Below are 26,019 nucleotides of genomic sequence, written 5' to 3'. Positions count from 1 at the left end.
AACAGGACAGAAGTTTTACTGTTCAACTCCAAACTTCCTAAGCTTCACAAAGAATGTTAAAAGTGATTCTAGTTCTTACTTTCAGGCCACCTGCCTACTCATTAATAAGACATAATGAAATGATCACTATTGGATTTTTACAGGCGATCATTACTATTAGGAGAGACATTAGGGAGGGAGATCTTTTCTTTGTGAGCCCAGTCCTCCCAGTCAGGAGGCACTGGAGCGCCACCCTTCTCCAGGCTGCACTGCAAGGTCAGAGTCTCCCAAAAACACGATCCCCTCAGACCCCAAACTCAATTGGCTCTCTAGCGTGCCTCCGGGGCAAAGACGATCTTTGATCTTCACTGAACACACTCTCCCGGCCAGTGGACTTCACTTACCAGCTAAATATAACTTTTAATTGACCAAGTGTCATGCTAACGAAACTAGAAGCTTCTGTTCTGTATGCAATGCCTGATGTGTTCCAACCACTTAAGAAGGAATATGTGTTTTATCGTATACCACAGCTTTGCTGAAATTTATCCAGCTTTTACTGTAGAGGCACGCAAAGAGCACATTGGTCAAGGAGTCTATCTAAAATCACATCCTGCCATATTCACAAATAGAGTCTGTTTAAACAGTGCTCTTTGCTTAAAGGATTGTGTGCAATGTATAGGACTGTTTTTTTTAATTCTTCAATAGTGTGAGCAGATCAAAATTGATTAATAATTTTACTTAGTTATGAAGCGTATTACTAGACATAGAAATAAAATATATCCTGTCTTACAATGGCTTTGGCACTGCGACAGCTTCAGGTCAAAATGTGACATCAGTTCCCAAGCTCAAATCTTTCAAACCCGAGTCAGAAGTTTGAACAGTACGAACACATTCAGCCATTCATTGAGAGTTTGAGATCCCATTCGCAACAGTAACAAAGTGTCCCTAAGGCTCTTCTTCAGGTTAGGGTAGAAGGGGCTCTCATTTGTAAGCTTTATACTCTTATGGTTTCAAATAGCTTCACTTTTAGCTTCTACACAGGCCACAATGCCTTGCAAGAGCCCAGCTTCAAGGATTAGAACACTAACCACACAGATCAGCCTACAAGGCAAACAGTCTTGTCTGATCGCTAACTAGGAAGACTGTCTCCCTGTCCATTCCACCAGACCACACTACCACCTAACCCCTGTGCTCCACCCTGAAACAGCCTTAACTGGAGCTCTGCTGCACAGATACTGACTGTAGCCTAATGTAAAGACAAACAAGTGACTCACTTTAACTTTTTTCCCCTTCACACCACAGGATTATAACTAATAATGCCGAGAAAGGAGGAGTTAAAAACAAACTGAGGGCAAGCAAGGCTTGCTTTAATCTATTCTGGAATGCTGCTGGTCCAAAAACAACTCCTTCCACCCCCCCCGCTTCCCACTCCATCCATTTGCTTAATCTCACACCCATCATTCCAGTCCATTACACAACTGCACACTTTAGAGCCCTGTCTAATCCTGATTAAACTGTATTTGTCATGATAAGTACCTGATATTTCCCGGCTCTTGAATTATTAGAACTTTGCCATTACACTGCCACATGATCGAGCAAGAGGAAGTTGAACCCCCACCCCCATTCCAGCCTCACTCTCCAGTCATTTCTCTTCTGTGTGACTCTGCTCTTGCTACAGCTTTTCTGCTGTTGAGAGTTGCCCTGGGCAATCAGTCAAAAATTAGCAGTAGGCATGTTGACCTTGCAATTTGAGAGGATGCTGCTAGCCTGGACTGTTCAAACTGCACAGCTAAGACTTGATCTCTTTTTTTTTCTGACCAGCTGGGATATGACAATGAGCCCAGCTTGAACACAAGTGTCAACAGCTGGCCTCAGCACTTAACAACCTGACTTTGATGAGTCAACACACTTTTAATGTCTTTATCTTCCCACGCAGTAAATACAGAGGAACAGTTCTGAAGCTATTAGGTCACCATCATCATATCTCTCCTGCTAAAGTAGATCAGAGCAGCACTGCCCAACTAGAGGGGCACTGGCACCAGAGAGCTTTCTTCATCCATGCTACTATTGTATTTCTGTCAAGGCTGAATGTACTATGAGGTGCCTTTTATCACAGAACTTAAGAAATCATACCTTTGTATCTAATGTGCCTGCAACTGTATTACACTGCAAGACACTAATGCAATTTTACATACTTTTTACAACTATCTCAATTAACTTGACAATCTCCAAATTATTCTATAAACCTATTTTCATAGTGTTTCCCTTGATAATGTCTGCTGTGGCTCACCACAGTAAAAGATAGAGAAATACACAGTAGGTCACAGAGAGGTAGGGTAAAACCATGATCAAATTCCAGGTAGTTCTGGCAGGTAGAAAGGCATTCCTGAAAGTTACAATGGAATTGCACACAAACTTCCAGCCAGGGGGTGTAACTCCCAAATAAAAGCAGTTACAGACACTAATGTAAGATATTTATATACTTCTCTGCTCTTTTACTCTCGCTTTCAGATGCCTTTTCTTTAATTAACACGACGCCGTTTTTGCTATTTAGGTTTGTAGATGAGAATTAAGTGTAGGCACCTCGATTTAACCATTCTAAATACCAAACGTTAAGGCTGACGATTTTTAAATATTAAAAAGTGACTTTAAATTAATATTTTCCCTTTGCCCTCAACTTTTTTCAGTTTTTTTTTTGCTTCACACACAGGGTTTTGGTTTCTCTTCTCAGAAGGAAGAACGGTCCTCTTTTTGTGGTCTCAGTTTAAAAAAACTTAAATGCAGCCATGCATAGCAGCAGTGAAGTCTCTACAAAATCAGAGAGCTAAAGAACAGCATAAAAATATCTTTTAAACCTCTGTTGACGTGTGAAAAGCAACGAGGAAATGATGTCAGTTTCTTCTAAATCAGGTGCAGCCAGAGTCCATCTTAATACTCATTTTCTTTTGACCATATCTAGTGCGAGTATTGCAGCAAAGTAATGCAGTGCCCTCCATAAGTACTGGGACAGTGAAGGCAAAATGGATGTTTTTGCTGTATACTCAAACAATTAGGGTTTGAGATGAAAAGATGAATATGAAGAAAAAGTACAGGAGGTCACCTTTTATTTCTGTGTATCATTGTGCATATACACTTTAACATTTAGAATAATACTGCTTTGTGTGTTCCATCCCACCATTTAAGGTAAGCTTAAGTATTGGGACAAATTAACAAAGTAAATTAAAGTTGTACAAAACAGTATTTGTTTGCAAATCCTTTGCACACAATAACTGCATCAAGCCTGCAATCCACTGTCATCACTAAGCTCGTATTGTTATTTTGAGATACTGTGCCAAGCCTGTGCTGCTGCTATTTTCAGTTGCTGTTTGTGGAGTCTCTGAAATGCATGTTCAATAGGATTTAAATCACAAGATCGACTTGGCCAGTCTAAGACTTTCCACTTTTTCCCCCCTGATGAACTCCTTGGTTGCGCTGGCAGTCAGTCTTGCTGCATGATGAAGCCCCAGCCACTGAGTCTGGAGGCATTTTCTTGTAACGCAGGCAGACAAGATGTTTCTGTGCACTTCTGAAGCCATTCTGCTGCCACAGCCATGAGTTAAACCATCCATAAAGATGAGTGAGCCAGTTCCAGGGATAGCCATGCATGCCCAAGCCATGAACCTACCCCGCCATGTTTCACAGATCAAGTGGTGCTCTGCATTGTCTGTACTTTATTCCTTTCTCCACACTTTCACTTCGCCATCACTTTGGTACAGGTCTACCTGTCTCATCTGTCCATTACACTTTGTTCCAGAACTCATCTGGCTCATCTCTGTCAAATCTGTAATCTGTAACATTGCGATACCTTCACCCCTGCACGGTGGAGGTTGCTACAAATGTCAGCGACAGTTGTTTTAGAGTAAGTCTTCACAGCTCTGATAATCTTCCTACCATCAGCAGCAGTTGCGTTCCTCAGCAGACCTTGTCATTGCCGACTGCTAAGTACACCAGTGGTTTCTTTCCTTTTCAAGATCATCCAGATTATTGGTTTGCTATGCCCAGTTTCTGTGCTACAGTTGCAACTGAATCTTTCAGCATCCAAATTGCGTGCTTTTCTTTCATAGACAGGTCTCTATTCCTCATGTTGGTTTAGGCCTGCTGACTCCCAAGGCAGACACCAAAGGGGAGAGAAAAGGCCAAATCCAACACTACACACACATCTTTTGCCTTTTTGTGTGACAATCAATACAACAGGAAACTCCTGACCAGTAATAAACACCTGGCAGCCAAATTGTCCCACAAATTGACCTGAAATGGGGGACTGAACACAAAAAATGTTACTCTAAAATGGTACAACATATAAGCACAGAAATTCTTAGAAATAAAAGGTGAAATTCTGTACATTAGCCTCATATTCATCTTTTCAACCCAAATCCAAATTGCTTGATATTTGGCAAGAATTTCGACTTCACTGTCCCAATACTTATGGAAGGCACTGGTATAACTGATAGAATTTAAAAGCAGGTTATAATTTCAAAATCAGGCGACAGCTGCCGCAGGGGCCAACAAAAAGTGTCGTCTGAGGGCACTGGACAGAGTGACCACACGATTCCCCAAAGCTGGACCACAGCACATTCCTTGTGGTTAGACGATCAACAACAAATGAATCACACTGGTGTGAGATTGTGAAATAGCACATTTTAGGACTTCAAACATGTTCTTTCCCACACAATAACATGGAAACTCCCCACACACTGCATGCCTGTAAGTTCAATTGCCTTTTTCTAAGCAACCTGAAGGTGGAAAAATAACTAATACAGACTCAGAGGGCTTGGTCACGATGGTGCAAGTGAGGGTCTAGCTACTCCAACACTAAACCTCTATGACCAGTTTTATCAATCATAACCTACAGTTGAAACAGATGAACTATCAGACATGGAAACCTTAGAATACTACACCAATGAGAATACTGCCTCCACTGTGTGACTGGTTACCATAACCCCACTATTCCCCACAAGCGGGTAACACATCAGCAAGAGAACTGACAATAGTTTTCTCAGCTCCAGGTACTCCGAGTTTAGGCTGTCAGACTCAGGTCCTGGAGAGACTAATGTCTTCTGTGTTTTCTACCTCCCGAGCTCTCAGTTAGAAGTGGATCCAATTGCAATACGATAGTACTTTATTGTCTGATTTCTCAGAAATCAGTGTTGTGTTCAAGCAGCTATTTTTTTACACACACAGAGACTTACAATAGAACAAATAAACATTACATCAAAAATACAACATGAACCCCTTCATAGTCATTACGCTCCACTCCTACACAAATCCACACAGATTACCAGAAACTGTAAGTTTACTTCCATAGTCTCCATAATTGCACAATACCCCTCCGTTTTTGCATATAACCACTAATCGCACTTGCCCATAAACCAGTACTCCTTTACTGTGAACTCTTTTATTGAGCAGTTTCATTGAATGTGGGATAAAAGAATTCCTCATTTTGTTACGTCTGCATTGAGGGACTCTGAAACATCTGTTTGACGTAAAACTAATGAAGTGGATGGTTAGGATAAGCTTGCACTGATGTTCTGCATAAGCCCCACCCCTCCACACACACACACACCATGTGCCTGGAATGACAGACTCACCTCTGGCGTGTTTTTCTTGAACTCGCGGCTCTGGTCAATGAGCTTTTTCCTGGACTGTTCGCTCTCATCCTGTCGGTTGGCCAGTACTGTGGCGGTGGCGTCGAGCTCTCTCTGCGAAGGAAGCACAAGGCAGGCCTGTAATTGCACGTGGCTCGGCGGGGGGCCCCCTCCCTGGCCTCGCGAGACGAGCGTGAAGCCCTGTCTGCTCCGCGGCTCGGTGCTGAGTGCCGCCGCCGCCGAGCCACAGCGCCAGAGAAAGAGCGAGACTGAGGGGGAGGGGGCCCTGCACATTCAGCCCTGAGCAGGGATCTGACAGTCGTCTCAGTTCAGCCCCGTTTCCTGACCTCCTTCTCACAGGCAGCGCCTGTCCCCGGCTGCCAGCACAGCAAACCACTGGTTTAACCCACCAATGGAAAGAATCTCTCAAGGGGTAAGCTGGCAAAATCAGAAACACCGGATTCTTTCCCTGCAATAACAGGTAAATGCACTAATAATAAAAGTAAAAATAAATACTACAAGAACAATTCAGGAATATATCATTGGTGACCTATGGGGGTGGGGCAATTGCTTACAATGGGCGTTCACATTTCGGGTGCTGTTGTGAATTTTATACAGTATGTTTATGACACATGAAATCAAGTATTTATGATTAAAAAGGCACAGAAACAATTTTCATTTTGCTGGCTGCTACCATTTAAAAAGTCAAAAGATCCAGAAAGCATATATAATAATTACAAATATATAATTTTTCATATAATAGCACGTTTTGGGGCAGAAAACCCATTTTGTGATTAAACAGGCATTCTGCAATAACAAACACCCCTTCCTACCCATTGGTCTGCGAAACCGAGGGTTAAAGTGCAAACCCCAAATGGAGGAAATGTTCCCAGTCCTGCCTCAACCACATTAAGTGGAGAATTCTCTGGGTTAGACAACATAACAGCTGTTCGCAGGGAAAAAAACAAACAAGTCTATTTTTTTACTTACATGTGAAAAAATGAGTCATTTCACGAAAGGCAAGGGGTTTCTCCTTCGCAGGAAAGTACTGCATGGCAGCCTAATCCACTTCCTGATGAAGCAATATGATCAATGTTATTCTATCTCCATGCTTACGTCTAAGCAAACGTACAGAAAACAACTCTGAAAATATCCGCCACCCACACTCGGCTTGTGTAAGAACATGCAGTTTATAACACCCCCCCCGCCCCCCCAAAATGGATCCAACTACTGTGCAACAGGAGCTTTACATTTGTTCTGATTTGTTAGCCCTCACTTCAGAACCCAAACCCGCGAGACGCCAAGACAGACTGTGCTGTGGGAGAAGGGGAGATGGCCCCGGGTAGGCAGAGAGTACCCACAACTCGAAAGAAGTGAATGGCCTGCGCTCCCGACCCCATAGAGCACAGCAGCAGCAGCACAGGCTTCTGCATAGTTGCTGACATCTGGGAGCCAGATGCAGGGAACAAATCAAGTTAATTAGGCTGCAACACTGCTCAGCAGACTGTAGCCCTGTACACAACAACTAGGGGCCTAACTCACCCATTGACACAACCCACAGCTCCCACCGCCTTCATTCTCACTGCTGTCATGCCATTACAGCTTCTTTCATTGGGCCATGTCAGCTACTGACATATATCAAAAACCTGATGCCTGAAGCGACTAACTGTGGCATTCGCATCCACTGTGTATACTCCCAATTAAAGAGTTAACAGCTAAACATATGCATCACCAGAAAACAAAGAGACGTCGGATTCAAATACACACTTCGGTTTACCATCAGTCCGATTGAAGCCTGGCAAACACTCGTGTTAATGCATTCCAAAGAAATTAAAGTTAACTCTACTGACATCTGGAAGAAACATGTTTGTCACTGAACAAAATGGCGAAAGATGATTCACGGTAAGGTTTCAAGGAAATCTTAGCTGACAGTCCAGAAGGAAATAGAGAAAGAGCATGTCCAGAGGTCATATGGACATCCTTGGGGAGACACGTGAATAAAAGACAAGCCCAAAGCTATCACTGACCAGCAGCTCCACATAAGGAGCAATCTTAGGAGCACAAATAAGAAGAATTATTTTGCCACCTGTTACAGCACCAACAGGAAGAGACTTGTATTTGCTGGGGACTGGAGAGGTCTGAGCTGTCTGTGGGGAATGTAAACACGCTGAGCATCCAACACCGCCTGCTTCCACTCCGGCCCACAGTACAGCAGTGCTACACTGAGAAAGAGCAGACGCTGACACTGCCCCAGAGGGAGCCAGACAGCCGGGACGCCGCACAGCCAAAACTCAGCCCTGGATGTTCTCTGACTGACCTCTGTGCCAAGAGAAGTACAGAGCTGACTCGCCGTTGTGAACACTGTGTTAAAGATCACCACCGCGATACACCCCACTGTGTGAGCACTGCTCTGCTCTGCTCCAGACACCGTCAGTTACACTGCCACAGATGTATCCCAAACGTCTGACCTATCCTCCAGTCCCTTGACAAGGAAGGAGAAAGCACATCTGCACAAGACGCAGGGTATTAATGCACTCAGGTGATTCCCGCTGCCTGCAGCAGACAGACAAACGGGGGGACTACAGGGCAGGGCGCTGATGAGCACGTCAGGGCACCCCAGAACGAGCACAGCCACGGGCTAACACAGGCCACAAACACACAGCCAGCCTGCCCAAGGCCCTGGGACCCATTTGGAGAACCGAACATTTGTGATGAAAGACTGGCGGAGTGAAAATGGGCGGATTTATGGATGGTAACAAAATTATGCTGCCTTGCCATTAACAAGTCTCCTACTCTCTTTCAAAAAGAAAAAAAAAATCTTCCCCTAAGCTCCTGTCAAGTCAGACTCTTGAGACTGATTAACAGATGCTACTATTATGCCTATTATGCAAACAAAATTGGCTAATCACTTAAAATTGATTAGCAGGAGGCTTCTAAACCCTTATTCACCGCAGCTCCGGGCTCCTCACAGTCAGTCCATGGGAATACAGAGATAATTAGATTTTTATCAACAGGAATGTAGAGCTTTCCTCCCGCCCAGCACTGTGCGCCCCTACAGTACAAGGCAGGTCCCACAGTGCACATACATTAAAGACACCTTCCATCTCCCTGCCACAGTGGTTTCGTTTGAATAACTTCACAAGAATGAAGACAAGAGTTTCTCTCTTCACACTCTGCAACAATCCCACAAATGCTCACTGCTACCACCCTGGAGCCAGATACAAGGCATGAACCTTGGTAGATGGCCACTGTGTCACTTACAGTTTCAGGCTGTGAGGAGCACCGCCACAGCAAACACAAGATAAAGATCACAGAGAGACATGCATCACAATTTTAAAAACATGCACTTTCTGAGATGAAAAGTCTGCTGAAGACTTGCACACTTTTCACTGCAGTGGCAGTCAGTGTGAAAGCATTCTGACTTGCCTCTGCAGCAGTTTATCCCCAGAGGACTGAAACATGAGACTAAGTAACAGTGGCTCGGAGGTGGAGCCAGGCCATTCTTGAGAGCAACGTGCTTCTCCTGCTCTGGCCTCAGACAACCCCGACCCTTTAGGTTGCGCAGGAGTCTTCAGTCACTGGCGACAGATCACTTTATTCGTGAATAACGAAGTCACGAACTGGGTGGGAAAGGTAACTGAAATGAAAAGTAGAGAGCCCTGGAGCTCTCCGGGAACAGGGCACGAAGGTGCCCAAAAAGTCAGGGGCTACAGGAAGGATCCCAATTGCTCTGTGCCCGGATTATCCAGGCACGCAGCTAAAGTCTCGTCTCCCCACCTCCCAGCAAAAAAAGAAACCCTGCAGCCTCACAAGGAGCACAGTTTGTATAAAAAGACCAAAATGTACTCTATAATAGCTTTATAATTTTCCTAATGGAAGAATTTCGCTGGCTCAGGCAGTGGTGCTTGTCTTAGTTAATTTGTTCAGTAGTAAACGCTGATGGAACAGATTACCATGCTCCCTCGAGAGCTCGCCTGTGCCAGATGCTATCAGCTGCATATGCAACGGGAAATATTATAAGGCCATTTCTACACAGCTTCCACCGAAACCAGAGTACATCAGCGTTTTACTCGAATTAAAGGCGAGGTAATGAAGTGCCGGGTTGCCGATGCTCAGACTCCCCCCCAGACAAACTGGATCGCCTTCCAAATTAAATTTCAGACTCATTAGGAGGAGGAGAGGGTTGGAGGAACAGTATGGTAGCTTGGCTGCGACACCAATGAAGAAAAACTACTTTCTCACAGTCTAGAGCGGCCTGGGATGGCAGTGTGAAACTAACACAGATAGGCTGCTTGTAAACCTAAACTACGAAAAGAAAAATCAGCCCCTTGAATATTGAGAGTAGGTTACAGCTGCACTGACTCTGGTTATGGAAGAACAATTCAGGAGCAAATGGAAGAACTCCTGCTGCTCCAAATCAAGCCTGGCAGGTGGAAACGAACGTACCTGATTCACCTGGCGAGAAAGGATTCTGCACTCACACTCAGTGTCTTCAGGATTCCACTCAAGCAATCAAATCTACGTGTTTGTAAATTTAAAATCTTTAGCCGATTGCGCAAGCAGCCCCACCTGAAAGCTAATAAACCAACGTGTGAGAACGCAAAATAAACACAGAAATGAATTTTTTAAAGGAGAGCTCAGTACCTTCACCTGTGCAACAGGTGCACACATCCTCACCTTAGCTCCCACCTGAGGTTATTTTCTGTGGGAACAGCGCTTTAAATGAAGGAAAACGGGGACAAGCAGTTCCCTTCAATCTGCTTCAGGCTCTATGAGCCATAGGGTCTGCCGTGGCCAACCGCGGGGTGTGGCAAGCATGAATCGAGGGGCTCATTGGGCCAGTTATAACATCATGTTACACACTCTCCGAGGGAACTGGACAGCGCTGACTTCTCCCAGGCCCGGGCCAGCCTGCTGGCACAGCGGGAAGTCACTACAGTTGGGAAGGGGTTCTGTGTGAACTGGGCCTGACAGAGAGGTGCCTGACAGCCAAGCAGCGAATCCCAGCAGGGAACAAGCCACACGAACCACACCCGTTGTTTTCTTCTGGAAAGCCCTCTCGAAGAGAAAGGGTGCTATTCTTTATTTCTTATAGAGATAAAGAAAGGAACAGTGCATGACCTGAACTACCCCTTAAAAAGCTTTAAATTAGTACTAAGTTTCCTCTCAAGGAAAAGTCTCTCAACAAATCCAATTTCATTCATGGGATGTTGGTTTTATTTAAAGAACCCGAGACTACTTTGGCTAAGGTTTCTTCTGTAAGGAAGCGCAGCTCCTGTGTTTGGAGCAGCTATCACCTGTGGACCATGTGAGTGCCTGAACCGATCTGGAGCTGAAGTGTTCTGTCACACTTTGGTCTCGGGTCAGTTAGGATTAGGGTTACACTGGCCCAGGCCAGTTTAACAGTGAACTGGACCAATACTGGGTATGAGACATAACCGGATTCTCCAGATTCGCTTGAAATCATAACGTAAAATGACTGTTCCTCCAGAGATCAGCACTCCTCCTGTCTTATACAGCTGCTACACTGTCTAAAAACTGAACACATCCTTGGCTGGAGCGTTGCCTCAGGAACATCACCCTGCAGTTCCGCTTTCTGGCAGTAAACAGACTCCCGAGTTGAATCTGTGATGTAGGCGATATGGAGAAATGGACAGAAACTTGCTGGTTTAGAACCTAAGTGGTGGTATGCCCAGTAAATCAATATTTTTAAAAGACAACAGAGGGCTCTGTGATTTCTCTGTGTCACGAGAGATACAGTACACAGATTAAAACAACTATCCAATCTAGTTGAAATTTAAACAGCTGCTGCCAATGTCAAATCAACTAAATTGTTTGCCTAAAATAGCCAGTAAAGTGACATAATAGCTTTTATCAATGCCTATTAGGTTTTCAACGTGCGCCAATTCTAGGCAGAGCTGCTTTGTTTAATGGGGCCCCTGTCCTTTTAAATCCACGCTTGTGCTTTTTCCCCTAATGTTCTGCCACTATTTACACAAGATTTGATACCCAGAACAATCAAGTTCTGATAACAACTCACAATGCTGTGCTTTCTGAAACCAATCTATTATTTTAACCTTTCTTTCCAACATATGAAGGGAAATTCAACCTTCACTTTCACTCACGTTCTCAAACGCTTGGGTCACACAGGCTGGATCACTTGCAAGCAGTGAGGATTTCTGAAAGAACTTTTTCTTCCAAGAAAGAAGCTCTTTTTTTCCCATTCTATAACCCAAACAAACATCCAGGAATCACACAACCTCGAAGGCTTTCCGCCTTGCCCGGCAGCAGTAGCTGAGAAACTGTCTTCCTTCTTCTCGAATTACACGTTCGTGACTGATCTAGCGATCTGGTGGATAAGTCGCAAATAGACACTGGAGACCAACGGGAAAAGAGTGTCTGGTCTGGCTGAGCTGACCCAGCCTGCCACCCAGCACGCTGAAGCACAGGGCAACGCTCATGGCTGCTAACCTCTCCTTGCGCGTCCATTTCCAACTTCAAGACTCAGTCAGCTTGTTTGAATAGGGAAGAAAACAATCAAGACACGTTTGTTTGCGATGCCAGACCTTGAAGTAATGGAAATTTTCCATGGTCTGACGCCATCAGTCAGATCTTATTGCTCAAGGAGCAACATCTCTGCACCTACCGCCATGCTATGCAACCCCCCAACCTCCCAGCTCTAATGATGAGTCTACAGTATCTTGGGCTCTGCCAGCTTGTTGGTATGGCCCTGGCCCTGATCCGCTCTCCCGCCGTTAGGAGAACTTCAGTTTCAAGTTTCCATTGGGTTTGAATCAAATGAACGGATCAGCAACTGAGCACACATGCAAATGCATTCCAAATTCACAGTGATGGAAAAGAAAATAGGGTGCAGTATGCACATTTGCAGACATGGTAAACTGCACCCTAAACCGTGAGAAACTGCCAGATCTGGTTCTTTTTTAAGACTTCAGGTGTGGACTATGAATGTGGCTTCAGTCCTCACATCCAAAGAAATTCTAGGAACAGACACAATGTGTATCACATGAACTAGGACATGAGGATTGAATCTCATCAAGAAGCAAAATGTAATGAAGCTGGATATAACCTACATCACCTTTTAAGTTCTCTATTTGGTTTTTTTTTTTCTTTTAAGGCTTCAAATAGAGCAAGAGTGTTGTAATCGTTCTTAAACACCTAATAAGGAATTCAATTTCCTATTGTGCTGTAAAACTACCATGTACATGAAACAGTAGTAAAATTCAAACTAGTCAAACACACTTTTCAATTTAATTTACTTTACTGATGCATTTCCAAACATCAAAAACAAAAACATTTAACATATAGCAATTTAAATTTTGACAGCTGTGATATCACCCAATCAAAACAAGGCCACTTAAAAGTAGTGCCAAGTTCAAGCAGTGCCACGCAGCACACAAAGGCGCTTCTGAACCACACAGTTAAACAATTACAACACTGCTGAAGACACAACAATCACATTCACGTTCCACTGACAAAATCATGCAGGAATCCAGTAACCGGCCATTTCCACAAACAAAATCCAACAGCATTAAGATCAAGCGCCTCCTTTGTTGGACTGGTCTTTCGATGTACCCCTCTAGGAGTAAGAATGTGTACCTCAGCAGCAGAAACACCTCTGCCTCTGTAAAACCAGCGACATATCAGGGTGATCTGGCCCAGAATATAAAGCCTAAAGTCCTCAAGGCCAGAGCATATCTTAGCCTCTAGCCCTAGGATGAGACAATAACAGTCCATTACAGGTAACCCTCAAACACTGGTACACATGCATAGAGTTGGGCTAAAACAAAGTAAAGTAACTGGGGTGCACCACCTCACTTAACGACACAAGGGCAATATCCATACTAGGGACATGAGCCAATGGCCATATAGCAGGAAGTCCAGAGTTCCAACCTGTAACCTGGAACACCCCACACTCTCAGCAAGAGTCTTATCTCACACACTATAATTCAGAATTGTGCCCTCAGAGACGTTCTAAGAATTAAATCATTTACCCGTATATCTGTGGCTCAGGTCCATCAGCCCCCTACCTTCCTCTCTTGGCTAAAGGTTGCTGGGTTCAGATTCAGACATGCCTGCGCAGTGGTTAGTGCTTACTCCTTCCCGGAGTCATCACGAGATGACCACTATGTGAATGCTACAGAAAATCACACATTTTATTATAAATTAGATCAAGCACAGTTTGACTGGGGTTCAGAATTTAGAACACAAGGGGCAAAGAGAATAAAGAACAGCTGTTAAACATGCTTTACACTGCTGATGTACATTAACATCAGAAATAGAAAGTCTACCTAAATCACAAGAAGCCTGTGATTGACTGTTTTTTGCTTTAAGGCTTTGGCGCAGTATTTGTTGTTTTATAATATCTGCGTTGTGTGCTGCTTGTTTACACGCAAGCGTTATGTATTCGCTGTAATCAGTCTTTAATCACAAGCTTTATGGAGTGCTCTTCAGTTGTTGAGGATTTGGTGATTAGGAGTGGAACAGTGAAGTCTCTTTAGGACAGAGCTTTATTAGTGCGAATTAAACAGTCCTTTCAAACAGCCTACTCCAGTCCAAAGCTGCAGAAATCCATCCACAGGGACCGCGATATCAAAAGGCATTTCATCCGTAATGACTAGGGACTGATTCTTTTTCTTCCCTGACAAGATTTGGAATCTCTCCATTTCTGATTTATTATGCAACAAGAACAGTGATTTGCTTCAATTCTTTTCAAGCTTGTATGACAGCATATACTGTATATACCAAGCCTTTCACACAACTCTACACACCAGATAGCTGGCTTTCTTGAGAGGTTTAAATGATACAGTCAGGGCTGCTTATTAACTGATCTTGATTTTCAAAAGTTTCAAAGCAAATACAAACTGCAACACAGACAAGCTCATCATAACCGACATGACAATACACCCCTTTGTAGATTTCCTCAGCCCACCCCGGACTCAAAAGGATTCTCCTGCTACCTCTGAGAGACCGAGCTACTATACCAAACAAGACCCCTGGGATTTGCCAAAGGCAAGGACTTAGGTTCGCAAACACGCCGTGTCCAGGGACCAAATTAAAACAAAACCCACACCACTGAAGAAACAGTAGCGCAACTGGACCAGCTGTGGATGGTAACAGACAGGAATCGTCCCTCCATGGAACTCCATGAAGACAGGTTTGGCTCTGAGGGTGCCTGTACTTTTTTCAATCGCTGGTTAACGTTCCCCTCCGGCCTTCGGTTCCAGGCCTCGCGCTCGAGCGGCGGTTTTGCAGCTCGTCTCTAGTTACAGATTCGTCACTGCTCACACAAGCCGGCCGCCGGCCCTGCCACGGAGCTGGAACACTGCTGGCTGCTTGTTGTGAGCTCCTGTGCCGCCTGCCCCCCACCCTCTCTGATGCACACGTTCCTCGAATACTTTCCAGGCTTTGCGGCGACTAATTAGAGAAATTATACAGTCTGCTACAAGAGGGAACTTTAACCGGAGCCTGGGCCCAATCTCAAATCTATCGAGGCTTTGACAAAAAGAGGGTTGTGGGGCAAGCCTTTATAGTTCAAAACCCAGCAAAGGCAAAACTAGCATTTTAAAAAGAGACTGGCTGTAACTTGCGAGTTGTTCTAAATAACAAACTAGACTCTGAATTCAGTGAATCGATGTGAAGCCAACACAGCCCCTACGAGCAGTAGCGCTGAAAAAGCAGGCATTAAGAGCTGGCTTGCAATACGAAGAGTGCTTGTGTGGATTTTATGAGCAGCTGTTCCAAATTATGCTTCTGATACGAGACCATTTCTATCACACTGCCAGCGATACATCTAATTTACACATTGCATTCTAGCCATTAATTTTAAAAAGGAATTTTACTGTTTTTTTAAATGCAGTGATATAACAGAAATAATCAGATCCTAGGGACCCCCAGGAAATCATCCAGTAAAATCCTTGGTGAACTTCTGTGGGTCCACCTTTGCTCATAACTGCAAAAAGGCAGTCATCTTTAAGCCATCATTTTAAAAAGCTTTACCAACATGTTAGAAGCATCTGGCTCTACCAAAGTCCTTAAACAAGAAGCAGACACCCCACGTCTCCTAAAATGAATGCATTTAATTTCTAAGTAATTGCTTGTCATCCTAATCGTGATCGTTTGAGATCATCAGAATCTCAAAGGACTCAAAAAGGCCTCAAAATAAAGCTTCCTAGAACAAACTGCCTGCTCAGAAGGAGGAATGGGACAGATTAGGTTCAGGATTGTTCTCAGATGTGACTGTGCCTTTACAACCGCTAGATGCATAGTCACTGCAGTAAAGTCTCTGCTGTGCCTGAATGCCACAAAACCAAATCCAGGCACAGACATCCAGAAAAACTGCCTCCTAGCCTGCTGCTTGCTGCCACTCCTGCGACACGTTCATCTCCGACAGGAGTTGGAGTCAAAGCCGACTTTTGACTTTTACTGAAGTGCGTGCTCAGAAAACATTGTGCGTGTGGTACCACCACACTTCCCAGATGGAGCGCAGTGCTCACTGCTGCTTCGTACCGACTCGGGTGAGAGCCAGGGTTACTCATGGAATAAAACAGAGCCTGTTGCTGCCCAATCAGAGAACATCTCGCAAATCACTCATGTCCTTACCTCACAGACCTATCTGAACTGAAAGAGGTCAGAGGAGCCCCCATGTAAGTGTCAGAGTACCATCAAATTTAAAGGAAAGTGTAGCTGTGTACTTTCTGACTGAAGTATTTTTTCCAGTCATACTTATGAAAATAAGGGATGTTATTCATAAACCCCCTACCTGTCATTCAGAATGTAAACAGTATGCACAAACCACAAATATAACCAAATCATAAAAGGGGGGACAGCACTTTAAGCAGTCTTACTTCTGTTGAAGAAAACAACACTTACAAAGAGTCAAATTTCTGCTGTTGTTAAGGATCCTCATGAAGGGTGAACAAGTGTTACAGTTACTGCACTAGGGCGAAGAGACTTCTCAACTCATCACAGTCAGCTGCCACAGCCTCATCATTACGGTACCCTACAGTAGACTGACTGTTGGCAGATACTGTAGATGATTATTTGGGAGGAAGGTAGATTAAAATTGGTCCTGGTCTTAGTGCTATATCAGAGGATAGGGTTAACTTCAACATGTGCAATGAAGGAAACAGAGGAACGGGATTAACGCTATTTTTATTTAACCCAAGACCGAGCGATGCCGCCTCTGACTGGCGTTGGCGTGCAGAGCAGCACTGGGGCCTGGAAGGCAGGGTTTGCTTGGAAGGATCTGATTGGCTGCTGAGGACTTCATCACCGTGTCTGTTGTGTCACAGGATTGCATCCTGTTTGCGGCCTGTTGTGTAACCAGGACTTCTGCTCCTCTCAAGCCTCCTCAAACACCACTTATCTAGAGTATCCTTTCACTTTCCTGCTGTGCGGCTCCACCCCTCTGTATCCCAGTCCTTTTCCCACAGTTCAGAGCACCCACACCAGTTCCATACAGTTGGAAGAGGACGAAAGACAAGAACTGCAAAACACTGCACTGCTCAATCTGCAATTTATTTCCCCTGCCTAAAGCTCACCAACCCTTCAGCTTGAAGCTAAAGCCTGCTTACTGACAATAGCTGGAATCCTTTTTGTTTGCACAGAGTAAGTGTGGCGGCATTTCTCTGTTTTACTGCCAAGGAGGGTAATTAAGGAATCATCGGTTCCATTGTATTTGACTTTACCAAGAGCAACTAGAACACTCCCATCTATGTAAAGAAAAGAATGCAAACTATTGTTGATCAAATACCCTGGCAATAAACAAGGGGCCACCCAAACAGTCATCCAGCTGAGAAAAGCCATCAGGGTGGCTCAGACTTGCAGGAGGAGAAGGTAAAGAACAGGCCAGCTTCTAACTGCCACCTCATCCTTTTCCTAGGATTTTCCAACTGTTTACAGGATTGTTCTGCAGATCGGGAGTAAAGAAGCAGGCCTGGCAGGTGGCTAACGGCGATGGCACAGCGCCAATCAGGCCCGGTGCCAGTGGGGCAATGGCTGTGCTGGTGTCTGTCGCTCCCAATACCGGGAACGGACCGGAGCGACACGGGAACTGTTACTTAATGGGCTGGCGAGTCTGTGCTCACCCCGGGGGCAAAGCAAAATAAATCCTGAGTATCCTGATCGAGGTCAAGGCACCGTCAAAAGCCAACCCCTCGCCATCATGATGAAATTAAATTCATCCATCAAAATCCTTCCTTTATTCGATTTCCGCTTTGTGTAGCGACTCATACTGTTTATGCTGAGGGACAGAACGGGTCCTTCGCTTAAGCTATTCCAATTTCTTTCAAGCTGCAGGTTCCCATCGTAATAACTTGTCACGATGAAGCAAAACATAATGTTCAATACTAATTTAGCATCACCTGACCATGCAAATTTACTCAAAATAAAGTAACGAGCTTGAAATATTCAGCAGCTGCTGTTGGCTTATGTAAGAGACTGCAGTCTCTGAAGCTTGAAATTGATCAAACTGTCAGGAAAATGGAACTGTTACCTCTTTTCCTGCGATATACATACAGCACCTGCCGTCTCACCCAAACAGTTTTAACAATAGCGCCCTTAAAATTATTTGACTTGTAAAAGTCTATGCCCCCGATCATTCCTGCTATCCATCACGTCTAAGTCATGGCTGAACCCAGAGAGCGGGCTGTGGCGCCATGTGACTGTCATGACCAATCCTACGGGAGGCCGGGCCGGACCGGAGCTCAAACCAGCGGGAGGGTAGGGGGGGGCGCTGTCGGGGCACCCTGCTCCGCTCCAGGCCCCCTGGCACGCGTGGCAGAACCACACTCACACTCACGAGACTTACAGAGGCAGAGACTAGAGAAACACCCGTGGAAACTATGACAAATCCGGTAATATTCCCAACGGTCTCTAGTATCAGAAAGCCCTGGAGACAGACGCACTCTGTGTAAGAGCCCTGCGTGCGCCTGCCCGGAGCCAAGCTTAGGTCCCACAAAAGCACGGATTCAGAGCGAGGTGTTGCACACGAACAAGCAAACCATTATTACCGCGCACATTACAACACTATCTGATTTACGGCTACCGCTAATCCTACCCATATTTGCATCCTGACATGAGGGGAATGTTTATTCTGAACACTGAGGGTTCAGAATTATAATTGAATATTAGCATATTAGCATACCGGGCTTACAGCGAGCGAACAGAGAGGGCTTTTCTGGAGACAACAGGCAGTTAATTGTCAGGCAGTGGCTGCGTGACCTCGTTTGTGCGTGTGTGTGGAGTGCTCTCTCACAGCGCCGGAGCCCCAGCAGCGGCTGGCGGCCTGCCTGCCCCCTCCTCCCGTTGCTCACCCCTGTACTGTACGCCTGAGGTACAGTGCGCAGACGCGTAGGCTGAGAAAACCGCTCCTGACTAGCATCCAGGAGATCCGACGTTGATAGCACGACCAAAAAAAAAAAAAGAGGACGCCTACGTTCAAGACGGTGTGATTGAAGAGCACCCCGCACTCCACACGCGCAGAGCCGCGCAGCGCTGGAGCAGAGCCTCCTGCAGAGCCGGCGGCCTGCAGTGACTGCGCTGCGGTCTGCGGTCAGCGTCAGGTTTCCTCTGCCACCGCTCCGCACTCTTCCTGCGAAGCGCTTTTGTTTCTGTGTTACAAAACAATTCAGACAAGAAGCCACCAGCTCGGGAAATGCGCAAAAAAATAAACACACAAAATGCAAAAAAATAAAGTCAGGTTCCCTGCAGTTGACTGAAGCAGCGAACACGCGCATCACAAGCACCACTTGCTGGGTTATATTTAGAGGTGAAATCTTCACAGTGTGAGCCAGAGGCTCTCCACTCTATGGAAACTCAAGAAGGCATTATCTTGTACTCGTGGGACTTTTTGCTTATCTTTTACAGGTTCCTGTCTGTTATCTCACTGTACTCAGACAGCTTATCAGGTGGTTTAAAAAAATTGTTTGCCTTTGATCAGTATTTTAAGTTATTTTCTAATAGCTTCTCTCGCAATTATTTCCAAACAGGTTAAAGAAGGAGACTAAGTTCTGTTCTGATCAAAAGGCAGCTCCTGGACTGCCTTAATAAAAAGCCCTTATTTTGGCTCTGCGGGTTTTTTGCAGTCCCCACCTGAGACACCTGGCCCATAGGTTCAGGGAACACGCCTTCACAAAACAAATGTCAAGTTTTGGTACAAACAGAAAATATTTTTTCTTGACAAGGGACGTTTATTTTATTTGCCAACACACCTCAGATAGTCTAAGGTAACCACTGGAAAACCTTCAGTTCGTTGATTTGGTTATAGTAAGTAAACCTCATTACTGAGTAACCTCCCTCATGGTTCAGCTTTTTAATTCTCTGGGATCTGATGAGAAACCCAGCTCAGCTGGTCAGAAGATACAGGGGATTTAATGTCAGTGAGACACGATCCCGCCCTGTTTCCATTTTTAAGAGCCAAGTGATAAAACCATATAACCAGAGTTCAGAAACAACCATCAGGAGGTAGAAACTGGGGAGAGGAGTGCTGATGAGCTATGAAATGTTACGTGACACTTTAAAGCCAAATTTCATTGATTAATTAATGTGATTAATGCAACTTTAAGAGAACAGTGAACGGGAGGCGTTTATCCTTAAACACCAGTATATATAAACAAGATCTGTATACAAAGGGAGGTCCAGACAACACATGGCTTGCAGGTGCTTTAAACAGCTCAAACAGTGAACCAGCAGCCCTTAAGCTCACTTCAACGGAGAGACTGATTAAAAAACGAAGGAGGACAAATGCAGAACTTGTGGCACAATGAGCAGCCTTGTTCCTTACAAAAGAGCAACAAAACGAAGAAGCACTTGATCACAGAATGAATTAATTCGGCTGTATCTTGAAAGGGATTCAAAGGCAGGATCTCTGATGCACATCAAAACAGAGGAGAAAACAACACAACGAACAAGCTCTCCGGAGATTAATTACAGACACAACATGGGATCCCAACTGCAGGAGACTTGAACCGTTTGGTCAGAAGTGGCTAATAGAGACAAGAGTGAGGCCACACAACTGACTGCTGGCCATCTGTAAGGTTAAGCCAATTAATGCATACTGTTGGGAGCCATGATAATAACAACAGTAATAAAAGGAAAAACACATTATGAAACAGTTCAAAGAGCTTCTCACAATAGCCATTTCAAAATCCCGCTGCACACTTAAAGCTCAGTTAATTATTGCGCTGACCGTGTGGGCTCAGATTAATGCAGTGAAAAAAACCTTTCCTCTAGCCACCAGAGGTAAAGTGTTATTCCAGCTGACTGGCTGAGACGAGCCCTTATCTGGAGCCCTGCGCCGCCTCCTCGCTGAAGAGGAGAGCTCTGCTGGAGGAGATGGATTAGCCCTGTGACGAGCGCCATCAGATAAAATCCAACAGAAAATAAAAGACCCCCCCCGCCCCCCCAACACACACAGGAGGTACACGGTAGCTACAAGGCAAGACCCATATACGCTTCTGTCAGGCGCCCACTGAACGGTCTCCCAGCTTATCGGCTCTCACTTCTCCCCTCGCCGATCGCCACTCTTCCAGTCCACAGGCAAAACCAGAGGCTCATGGGAAGAGTCAGGCTTTCTCTGATGCTCACAAGACCGCAGCCACCTTTTGTGTGCCTGTTACTGCACATCCAACAAACACCCAGTGAGGTTTATAGCCCTGCGGCCCGAATGATCATTGCACTCTGAACGAACATGCACTCAGAGGCCGAGGAGCTAGATCAAGGAAAAAAAAATGGAGTAAAAGATTCCACGTCTTACTCCGTGCCTCAGATCACCTTATCAGAGCTGAAACTTATATACACATCAACACACAAACCCCACAATTAAAACAGACCACGGCTGACAATTTCTAAGCGACGGCCAAACGTGATTAATGGCCAAGAATAAACAAATCCCCCTCCAAGTCTATTCCATATTAATGAGAACAGTCCATCAGTAATGATTACTTCACTTAACACGCTTCACAAACAGCAGCCTTTTGGACCCTGGCACAGCTCAGGGTGCTTATTGTAGAGTGGCCTGCGTGTTTAAATAATTGAGTGAGCTATTTTACACACCCTGTCGACTGTTCCTTCTTTCACAGCAGCGCAGTGTCCTGGTTTTGTGTGGTTAGATGTACAGTGTACTGGTGGCTATTGTAAAAACACTACATTCATCTCACTTACCACCTGAGCTGTGCCTGAACCAAGGCCTCCAGGCTGGGCTCACCTTCGCCAGTTACTGCTAGCAACAGCTGCTCATGGGAGTAACACAGCGAACAGCACTGCTTCCAACACAGCCAGGAGAATTAGAGAGCCCCCTGCCACTTTATTACATAAATACGTTTTCTGTTGCTGCACTGAAGGGCAAATGGCTAAAATCCGTTTAGACCAAATCCTATAAGATACAGCAACCGATGATTTGACAAGTTTAGATCAATACACCTGTTTCTCAACAAGAAGACGGCAAAAAGCAGCTGGAAGTGTAAAGCCACCCTCAGGGGAGATCCCTCCGGAGATCCAGCCCCAGGCCTCCAGCTTTGTGGCAAAGCCCAGTGAGGTGGGGCTGCGTGCGATTCTGCTCCACCTGAGACAGCCTTTCTTTCTGAAACGGATACCAGCGTCTTTGCTATACATTACACACACCCGTGGGCTGAGAGGCAGGACCCGAAGCCAAGGAGCACATCAACCCAAACATATCAGTTCAGTCACAAGAGCCTTATATTACTCACTGCTGTGCAGTCTGGACTATGGGTATCGAACCCTCTCCACTTACACGTCCGTAATAATCCACCTGCCTGGCCCGCTCTTTAAACAAATGGACTGTAAATATCTCAGGATTTAGTAAGATAAAGTACTTTTTCACATTGCAAGATTAAGAACCTAGATGGGGAAATAACCTGAAGCAGCCTGGCTTTGGGACAGCAGGTGACACTTCAGCCAACCTGGCTGCGACAGGAATGGGCTCGAGCGCTCTCGGGCAGAACAGGAGCAACAGCACCCTGAGGCCAGGCAGAGGTTACACCTGTTCTAGAGGAGCAGGCACAAGTCAGCTCTCAGGCCAAACTTCATTTTAATATTCCCTCATGCCGCAATTAATTTCTTTCTTGTAATTTGTGCTCAAGTACATAGCTACATGTCACAGCAGCTCGCGCTGCACGCCGCTGATACCGATTTGAAAGTAAATGTAATTCTGGCGGGTGATGCAGGTAGATGTGAATTGTTAGTGGCAGAACAGACCCAACGCTGGCACGAACGCTGAAACAACAGCTAATCAATCAGCCACTTGTGCTGTTCTCTAGTCCCCCAAGGGCTGAGTGGGCCAGTATGCTTTTTATAATTCATCTAGGGCTCTTAAGAAAGGCATTCATTTTCCTGTGCCTGGACAAGGCGTGTGAAGGAAGACAAAGCTGGGTGGATTTTCAAGATCTGCTCCAAGAGTGTGGCGAGACAGATTCCTGGTCCCCCCACACACACTGTCACCCAGGCCCTTCCTACATCTCCTACACTTACAACCTCCTCCCTTTACACTGCTCTCTCGGTGCACCACAGCAATTTGGAGAGGCAGTGAAGCAGTAAGAGACCAGACACTATGACAAGAGAAAGAAGCACAATGGTGAAGAACTGTTCGAGAGAAAATACTGCCAATATCCAAGGAGCTGAGGAGGATAGGTCTAAGTCAGGCACGGAAACTGCATTGGAAAAGAGATTAATCACACCCATGGGCCTGACTCAGACAGGGCCAGCTCATAGCTGGGTCTTCTCCTGCAGGGGGGGGCACCACCACCTGCAAGTCACTGGCCTGCTCCTGCAGCTGCCATTTGGGAAATTGCACCCCTGCACCGCTACCCCCGACAAGGATGTTTTTCCTGCAAGTCTGGGCCTTTTCCTGCCCTCTAATTCACTTTGCTTAAGAGGCTCTTTCACAGACGCTGGCTCCTGCTCGTCAGCAAGCCTGCCGCGCTCCCAACCAATTAGCTGACCGCTCATCAAAACACAGAGGGAAGTCGACTTAAAACCAGCTGAACGACGGCCTGAATTCACAGAAAAACAAAAAAAGAAACCTTTACCTCAGCAAAAACATTCAGTAGTTCAGGAGCTGAACCACTTGCTGATTCAGGGCTGGGGGGTTTCTATTTTTAGGAAGACGTTCAGGTTCAGACGAAGGCGTTCAGGCCCTCACAGTGCTGTGAGCCAGCTTGCCACACTTCAGCGTCAAACTGTTGAAGCAAAGCTTCCATCTCCCACACTTCCCACTGCACTCGTGCTCACAACGAAGGACTTACTTGGGTTTGGGGCATACACTATTGACCACATCTCTTGACATCGCCCTCGCATGCTCAACAGACTTGGGCATCTCGGGCAAAAAGAGATTTTCCCCTTTACCGTGGACAGTTAAATCATTGCTCGTATCACTACCTCAGAAAGTTTCAGGCTCCTCGAAAGCCTTGCGTAATTACTGAGGTTTGAAAATACTGCGTTTGGAATTGCATTGTCTGTGATCTGTTAACCCAGAAAAACTATTTTCTTTGATAATAGCCCTGTTCTTTGTGCATCACTGCTGTGTGGCACTCGCACCCCGTCTTAGCCAAGAGAACGGTCTTTATCAAATAATCTGCTGGAAGACAAGATGCTGAAAATAGATCAAAGTGTAGAACCTCCCAGCCTTTACAATGCTGTCATGGCTGAATGTCTTGTTGGAACACGGGGGCCCAGGGGATCGTGGATCATAGTCCCTCTGTATACCACTCTTTTTGCCACATCAGTCCAGCTTTTGGCCAGTGCCAGTGCATGCCCCAGACTGGGCAGAACACAGAAAGAGCTGTAATTCTTTATTACGTCATATTAACCCACATTTCTTCAGCAAGAGTTTTTAATGTATCTTCCGTTAACTAAGAAGAGTTCAAAAAGTAATGACACCAAGTTATAATAATGTTGTTACAAATATAAAACCTGCTTAAGACAGGGCAATATTACGATGCCACAATCCTGTCACGCCAAAACCTAAAATGCCGCAATCTATATTTTTTAAGTAAATTGCCCATCACTGCCCTTGGAAAATGGAAAGAAAGAAAGAAGAAAATGAAGAAAGACATTTCAGAAACTATCTGAGGAAGCATTTTGGAAACTGAAAGGCTCCCGTGATCCAGCCATTCATTTTCGGACTCGCAAGGACCGCTGGCACTGGCCCTGAGCCTGGAGTCCCTCTGGACCCGACGCTTGCCAGAAGGTTAGGAGCTCCCTGGACAACTAACCCCAGCGCCATCCTCGGCTGGCCCTGCCCACTGGGCTCTACCGCCTGGGGAGCCCCAGTCACAGTCCACTAGTGGCATGGCGCAGGCTCGAACCCGGACCACCCATTCCTGGGTATACCCCGTGGAGGCCCATAGGCCCGTCAGTGTTAAACATGACAGTACAAGCATCGTACAGAATCCTCCGACAAGCAGTGGATGACGCCTTGAATCATTGCGAAACACAGTCCTAAAACAATAATGCCTTAGAACACTATTTTGAAGCATTTTTTAATCTTTACAGTCATGAAAAAAATAGGGTTTTTTGTCTGCAAAAGAAACAAGTGGCAAAGCAATCAATGCCGTAAAGAAAATCAAATTTAAAATCATATTCAGTATGGCATGAAATTTAAAGCTCGTGACAAAGTGTTTTCTCTTGATACCTCCTTCAGCAGTGCCAGAGCAGAGAAACACCTCAGCTCTCATTACCTTAATAATGCATGAAATGTGCCAGAGTCTCTGGATGGAGCTAGCACAGGCTTTAAGTATTTATAATGAACAGAACACCAGTAAAGCCATTTTAAACCCCCCTGTTAATTTGAGTTGTTTATTCAAATCTCATGAATTTTCAAAAGAAACGTGCACGCTCTCGGCCTCCCTCTCTCGCTGTCTCTGAGGCTTCGCATGTCAAACAGCTGAGCCTACAGGAATCTTGTGAGACAAGGTTATAGGGCAGACATGGCCCTCCCTGCCTAAGACAAGGCAACATGCATAGCACAGCCTCACACAATAAGATATCTAATATCTGCAAATTCATCAGATTATTGAGCAATGTTATTCCATGTAACATGTCTGCATAAACAGCAAGCTAAGCTACGTCAAACAGCTAAAACACAGAAAAAAACAAAACTATGGATTAAAAGCCACTAATCAAAGTCACAAAAGTTAAATGTGCACAATCATCATGTCCATTTGTATTAAGAATTACACAGACTCACTCATTCATCATGGCCAACATAAATATTTCACACCATCTATTACATCTTCATCTATTGTAAACACATTCCAAATTTATGTGTTCACTGGCGGTACTCTCAACAAACCTAGACTAATTTTTCTCGTGCTGCTAGGACAAATGGCAGATCTGTTGAAGAGGCAGCCTTACGCCAAGGGAAAGCATTTCAGGATTC

The 26,019-nt window shown here is 45.2% G+C and overlaps 1 protein-coding gene across 6 annotated transcripts in view; it reads right to left on the bottom strand.

Moving 5' to 3' along the window:
• cux1a (cut-like homeobox 1a) overlaps nucleotides 1-26,019 on the bottom strand; it is a 170,411-nt gene that overhangs the window by 122,022 nt on the left and 22,370 nt on the right. For all 6 annotated transcript variants that reach the window (XM_088615795.1, XM_088615799.1, XM_088615800.1 and 3 more), the window contains exon 2: nucleotides 5,607-5,717. In XM_088615795.1, the coding sequence (XP_088471921.1) occupies nucleotides 5,607-5,717 (111 nt within the window). The remainder of the gene's footprint in view (nucleotides 1-5,606; nucleotides 5,718-26,019) is intronic.

This window comes from Lepisosteus platostomus, chromosome 22 (genome assembly GCF_059453375.1).
Source record: "Lepisosteus platostomus isolate fLepPlt1 chromosome 22, fLepPlt1.hap1, whole genome shotgun sequence".
In the NCBI taxonomy this organism is placed as follows: domain Eukaryota; kingdom Metazoa; phylum Chordata; class Actinopteri; order Semionotiformes; family Lepisosteidae; genus Lepisosteus; species Lepisosteus platostomus.
Note: the sequence above shows the minus strand (reverse complement) of the source record. Positions and strands in the feature narration are given on the sequence as shown.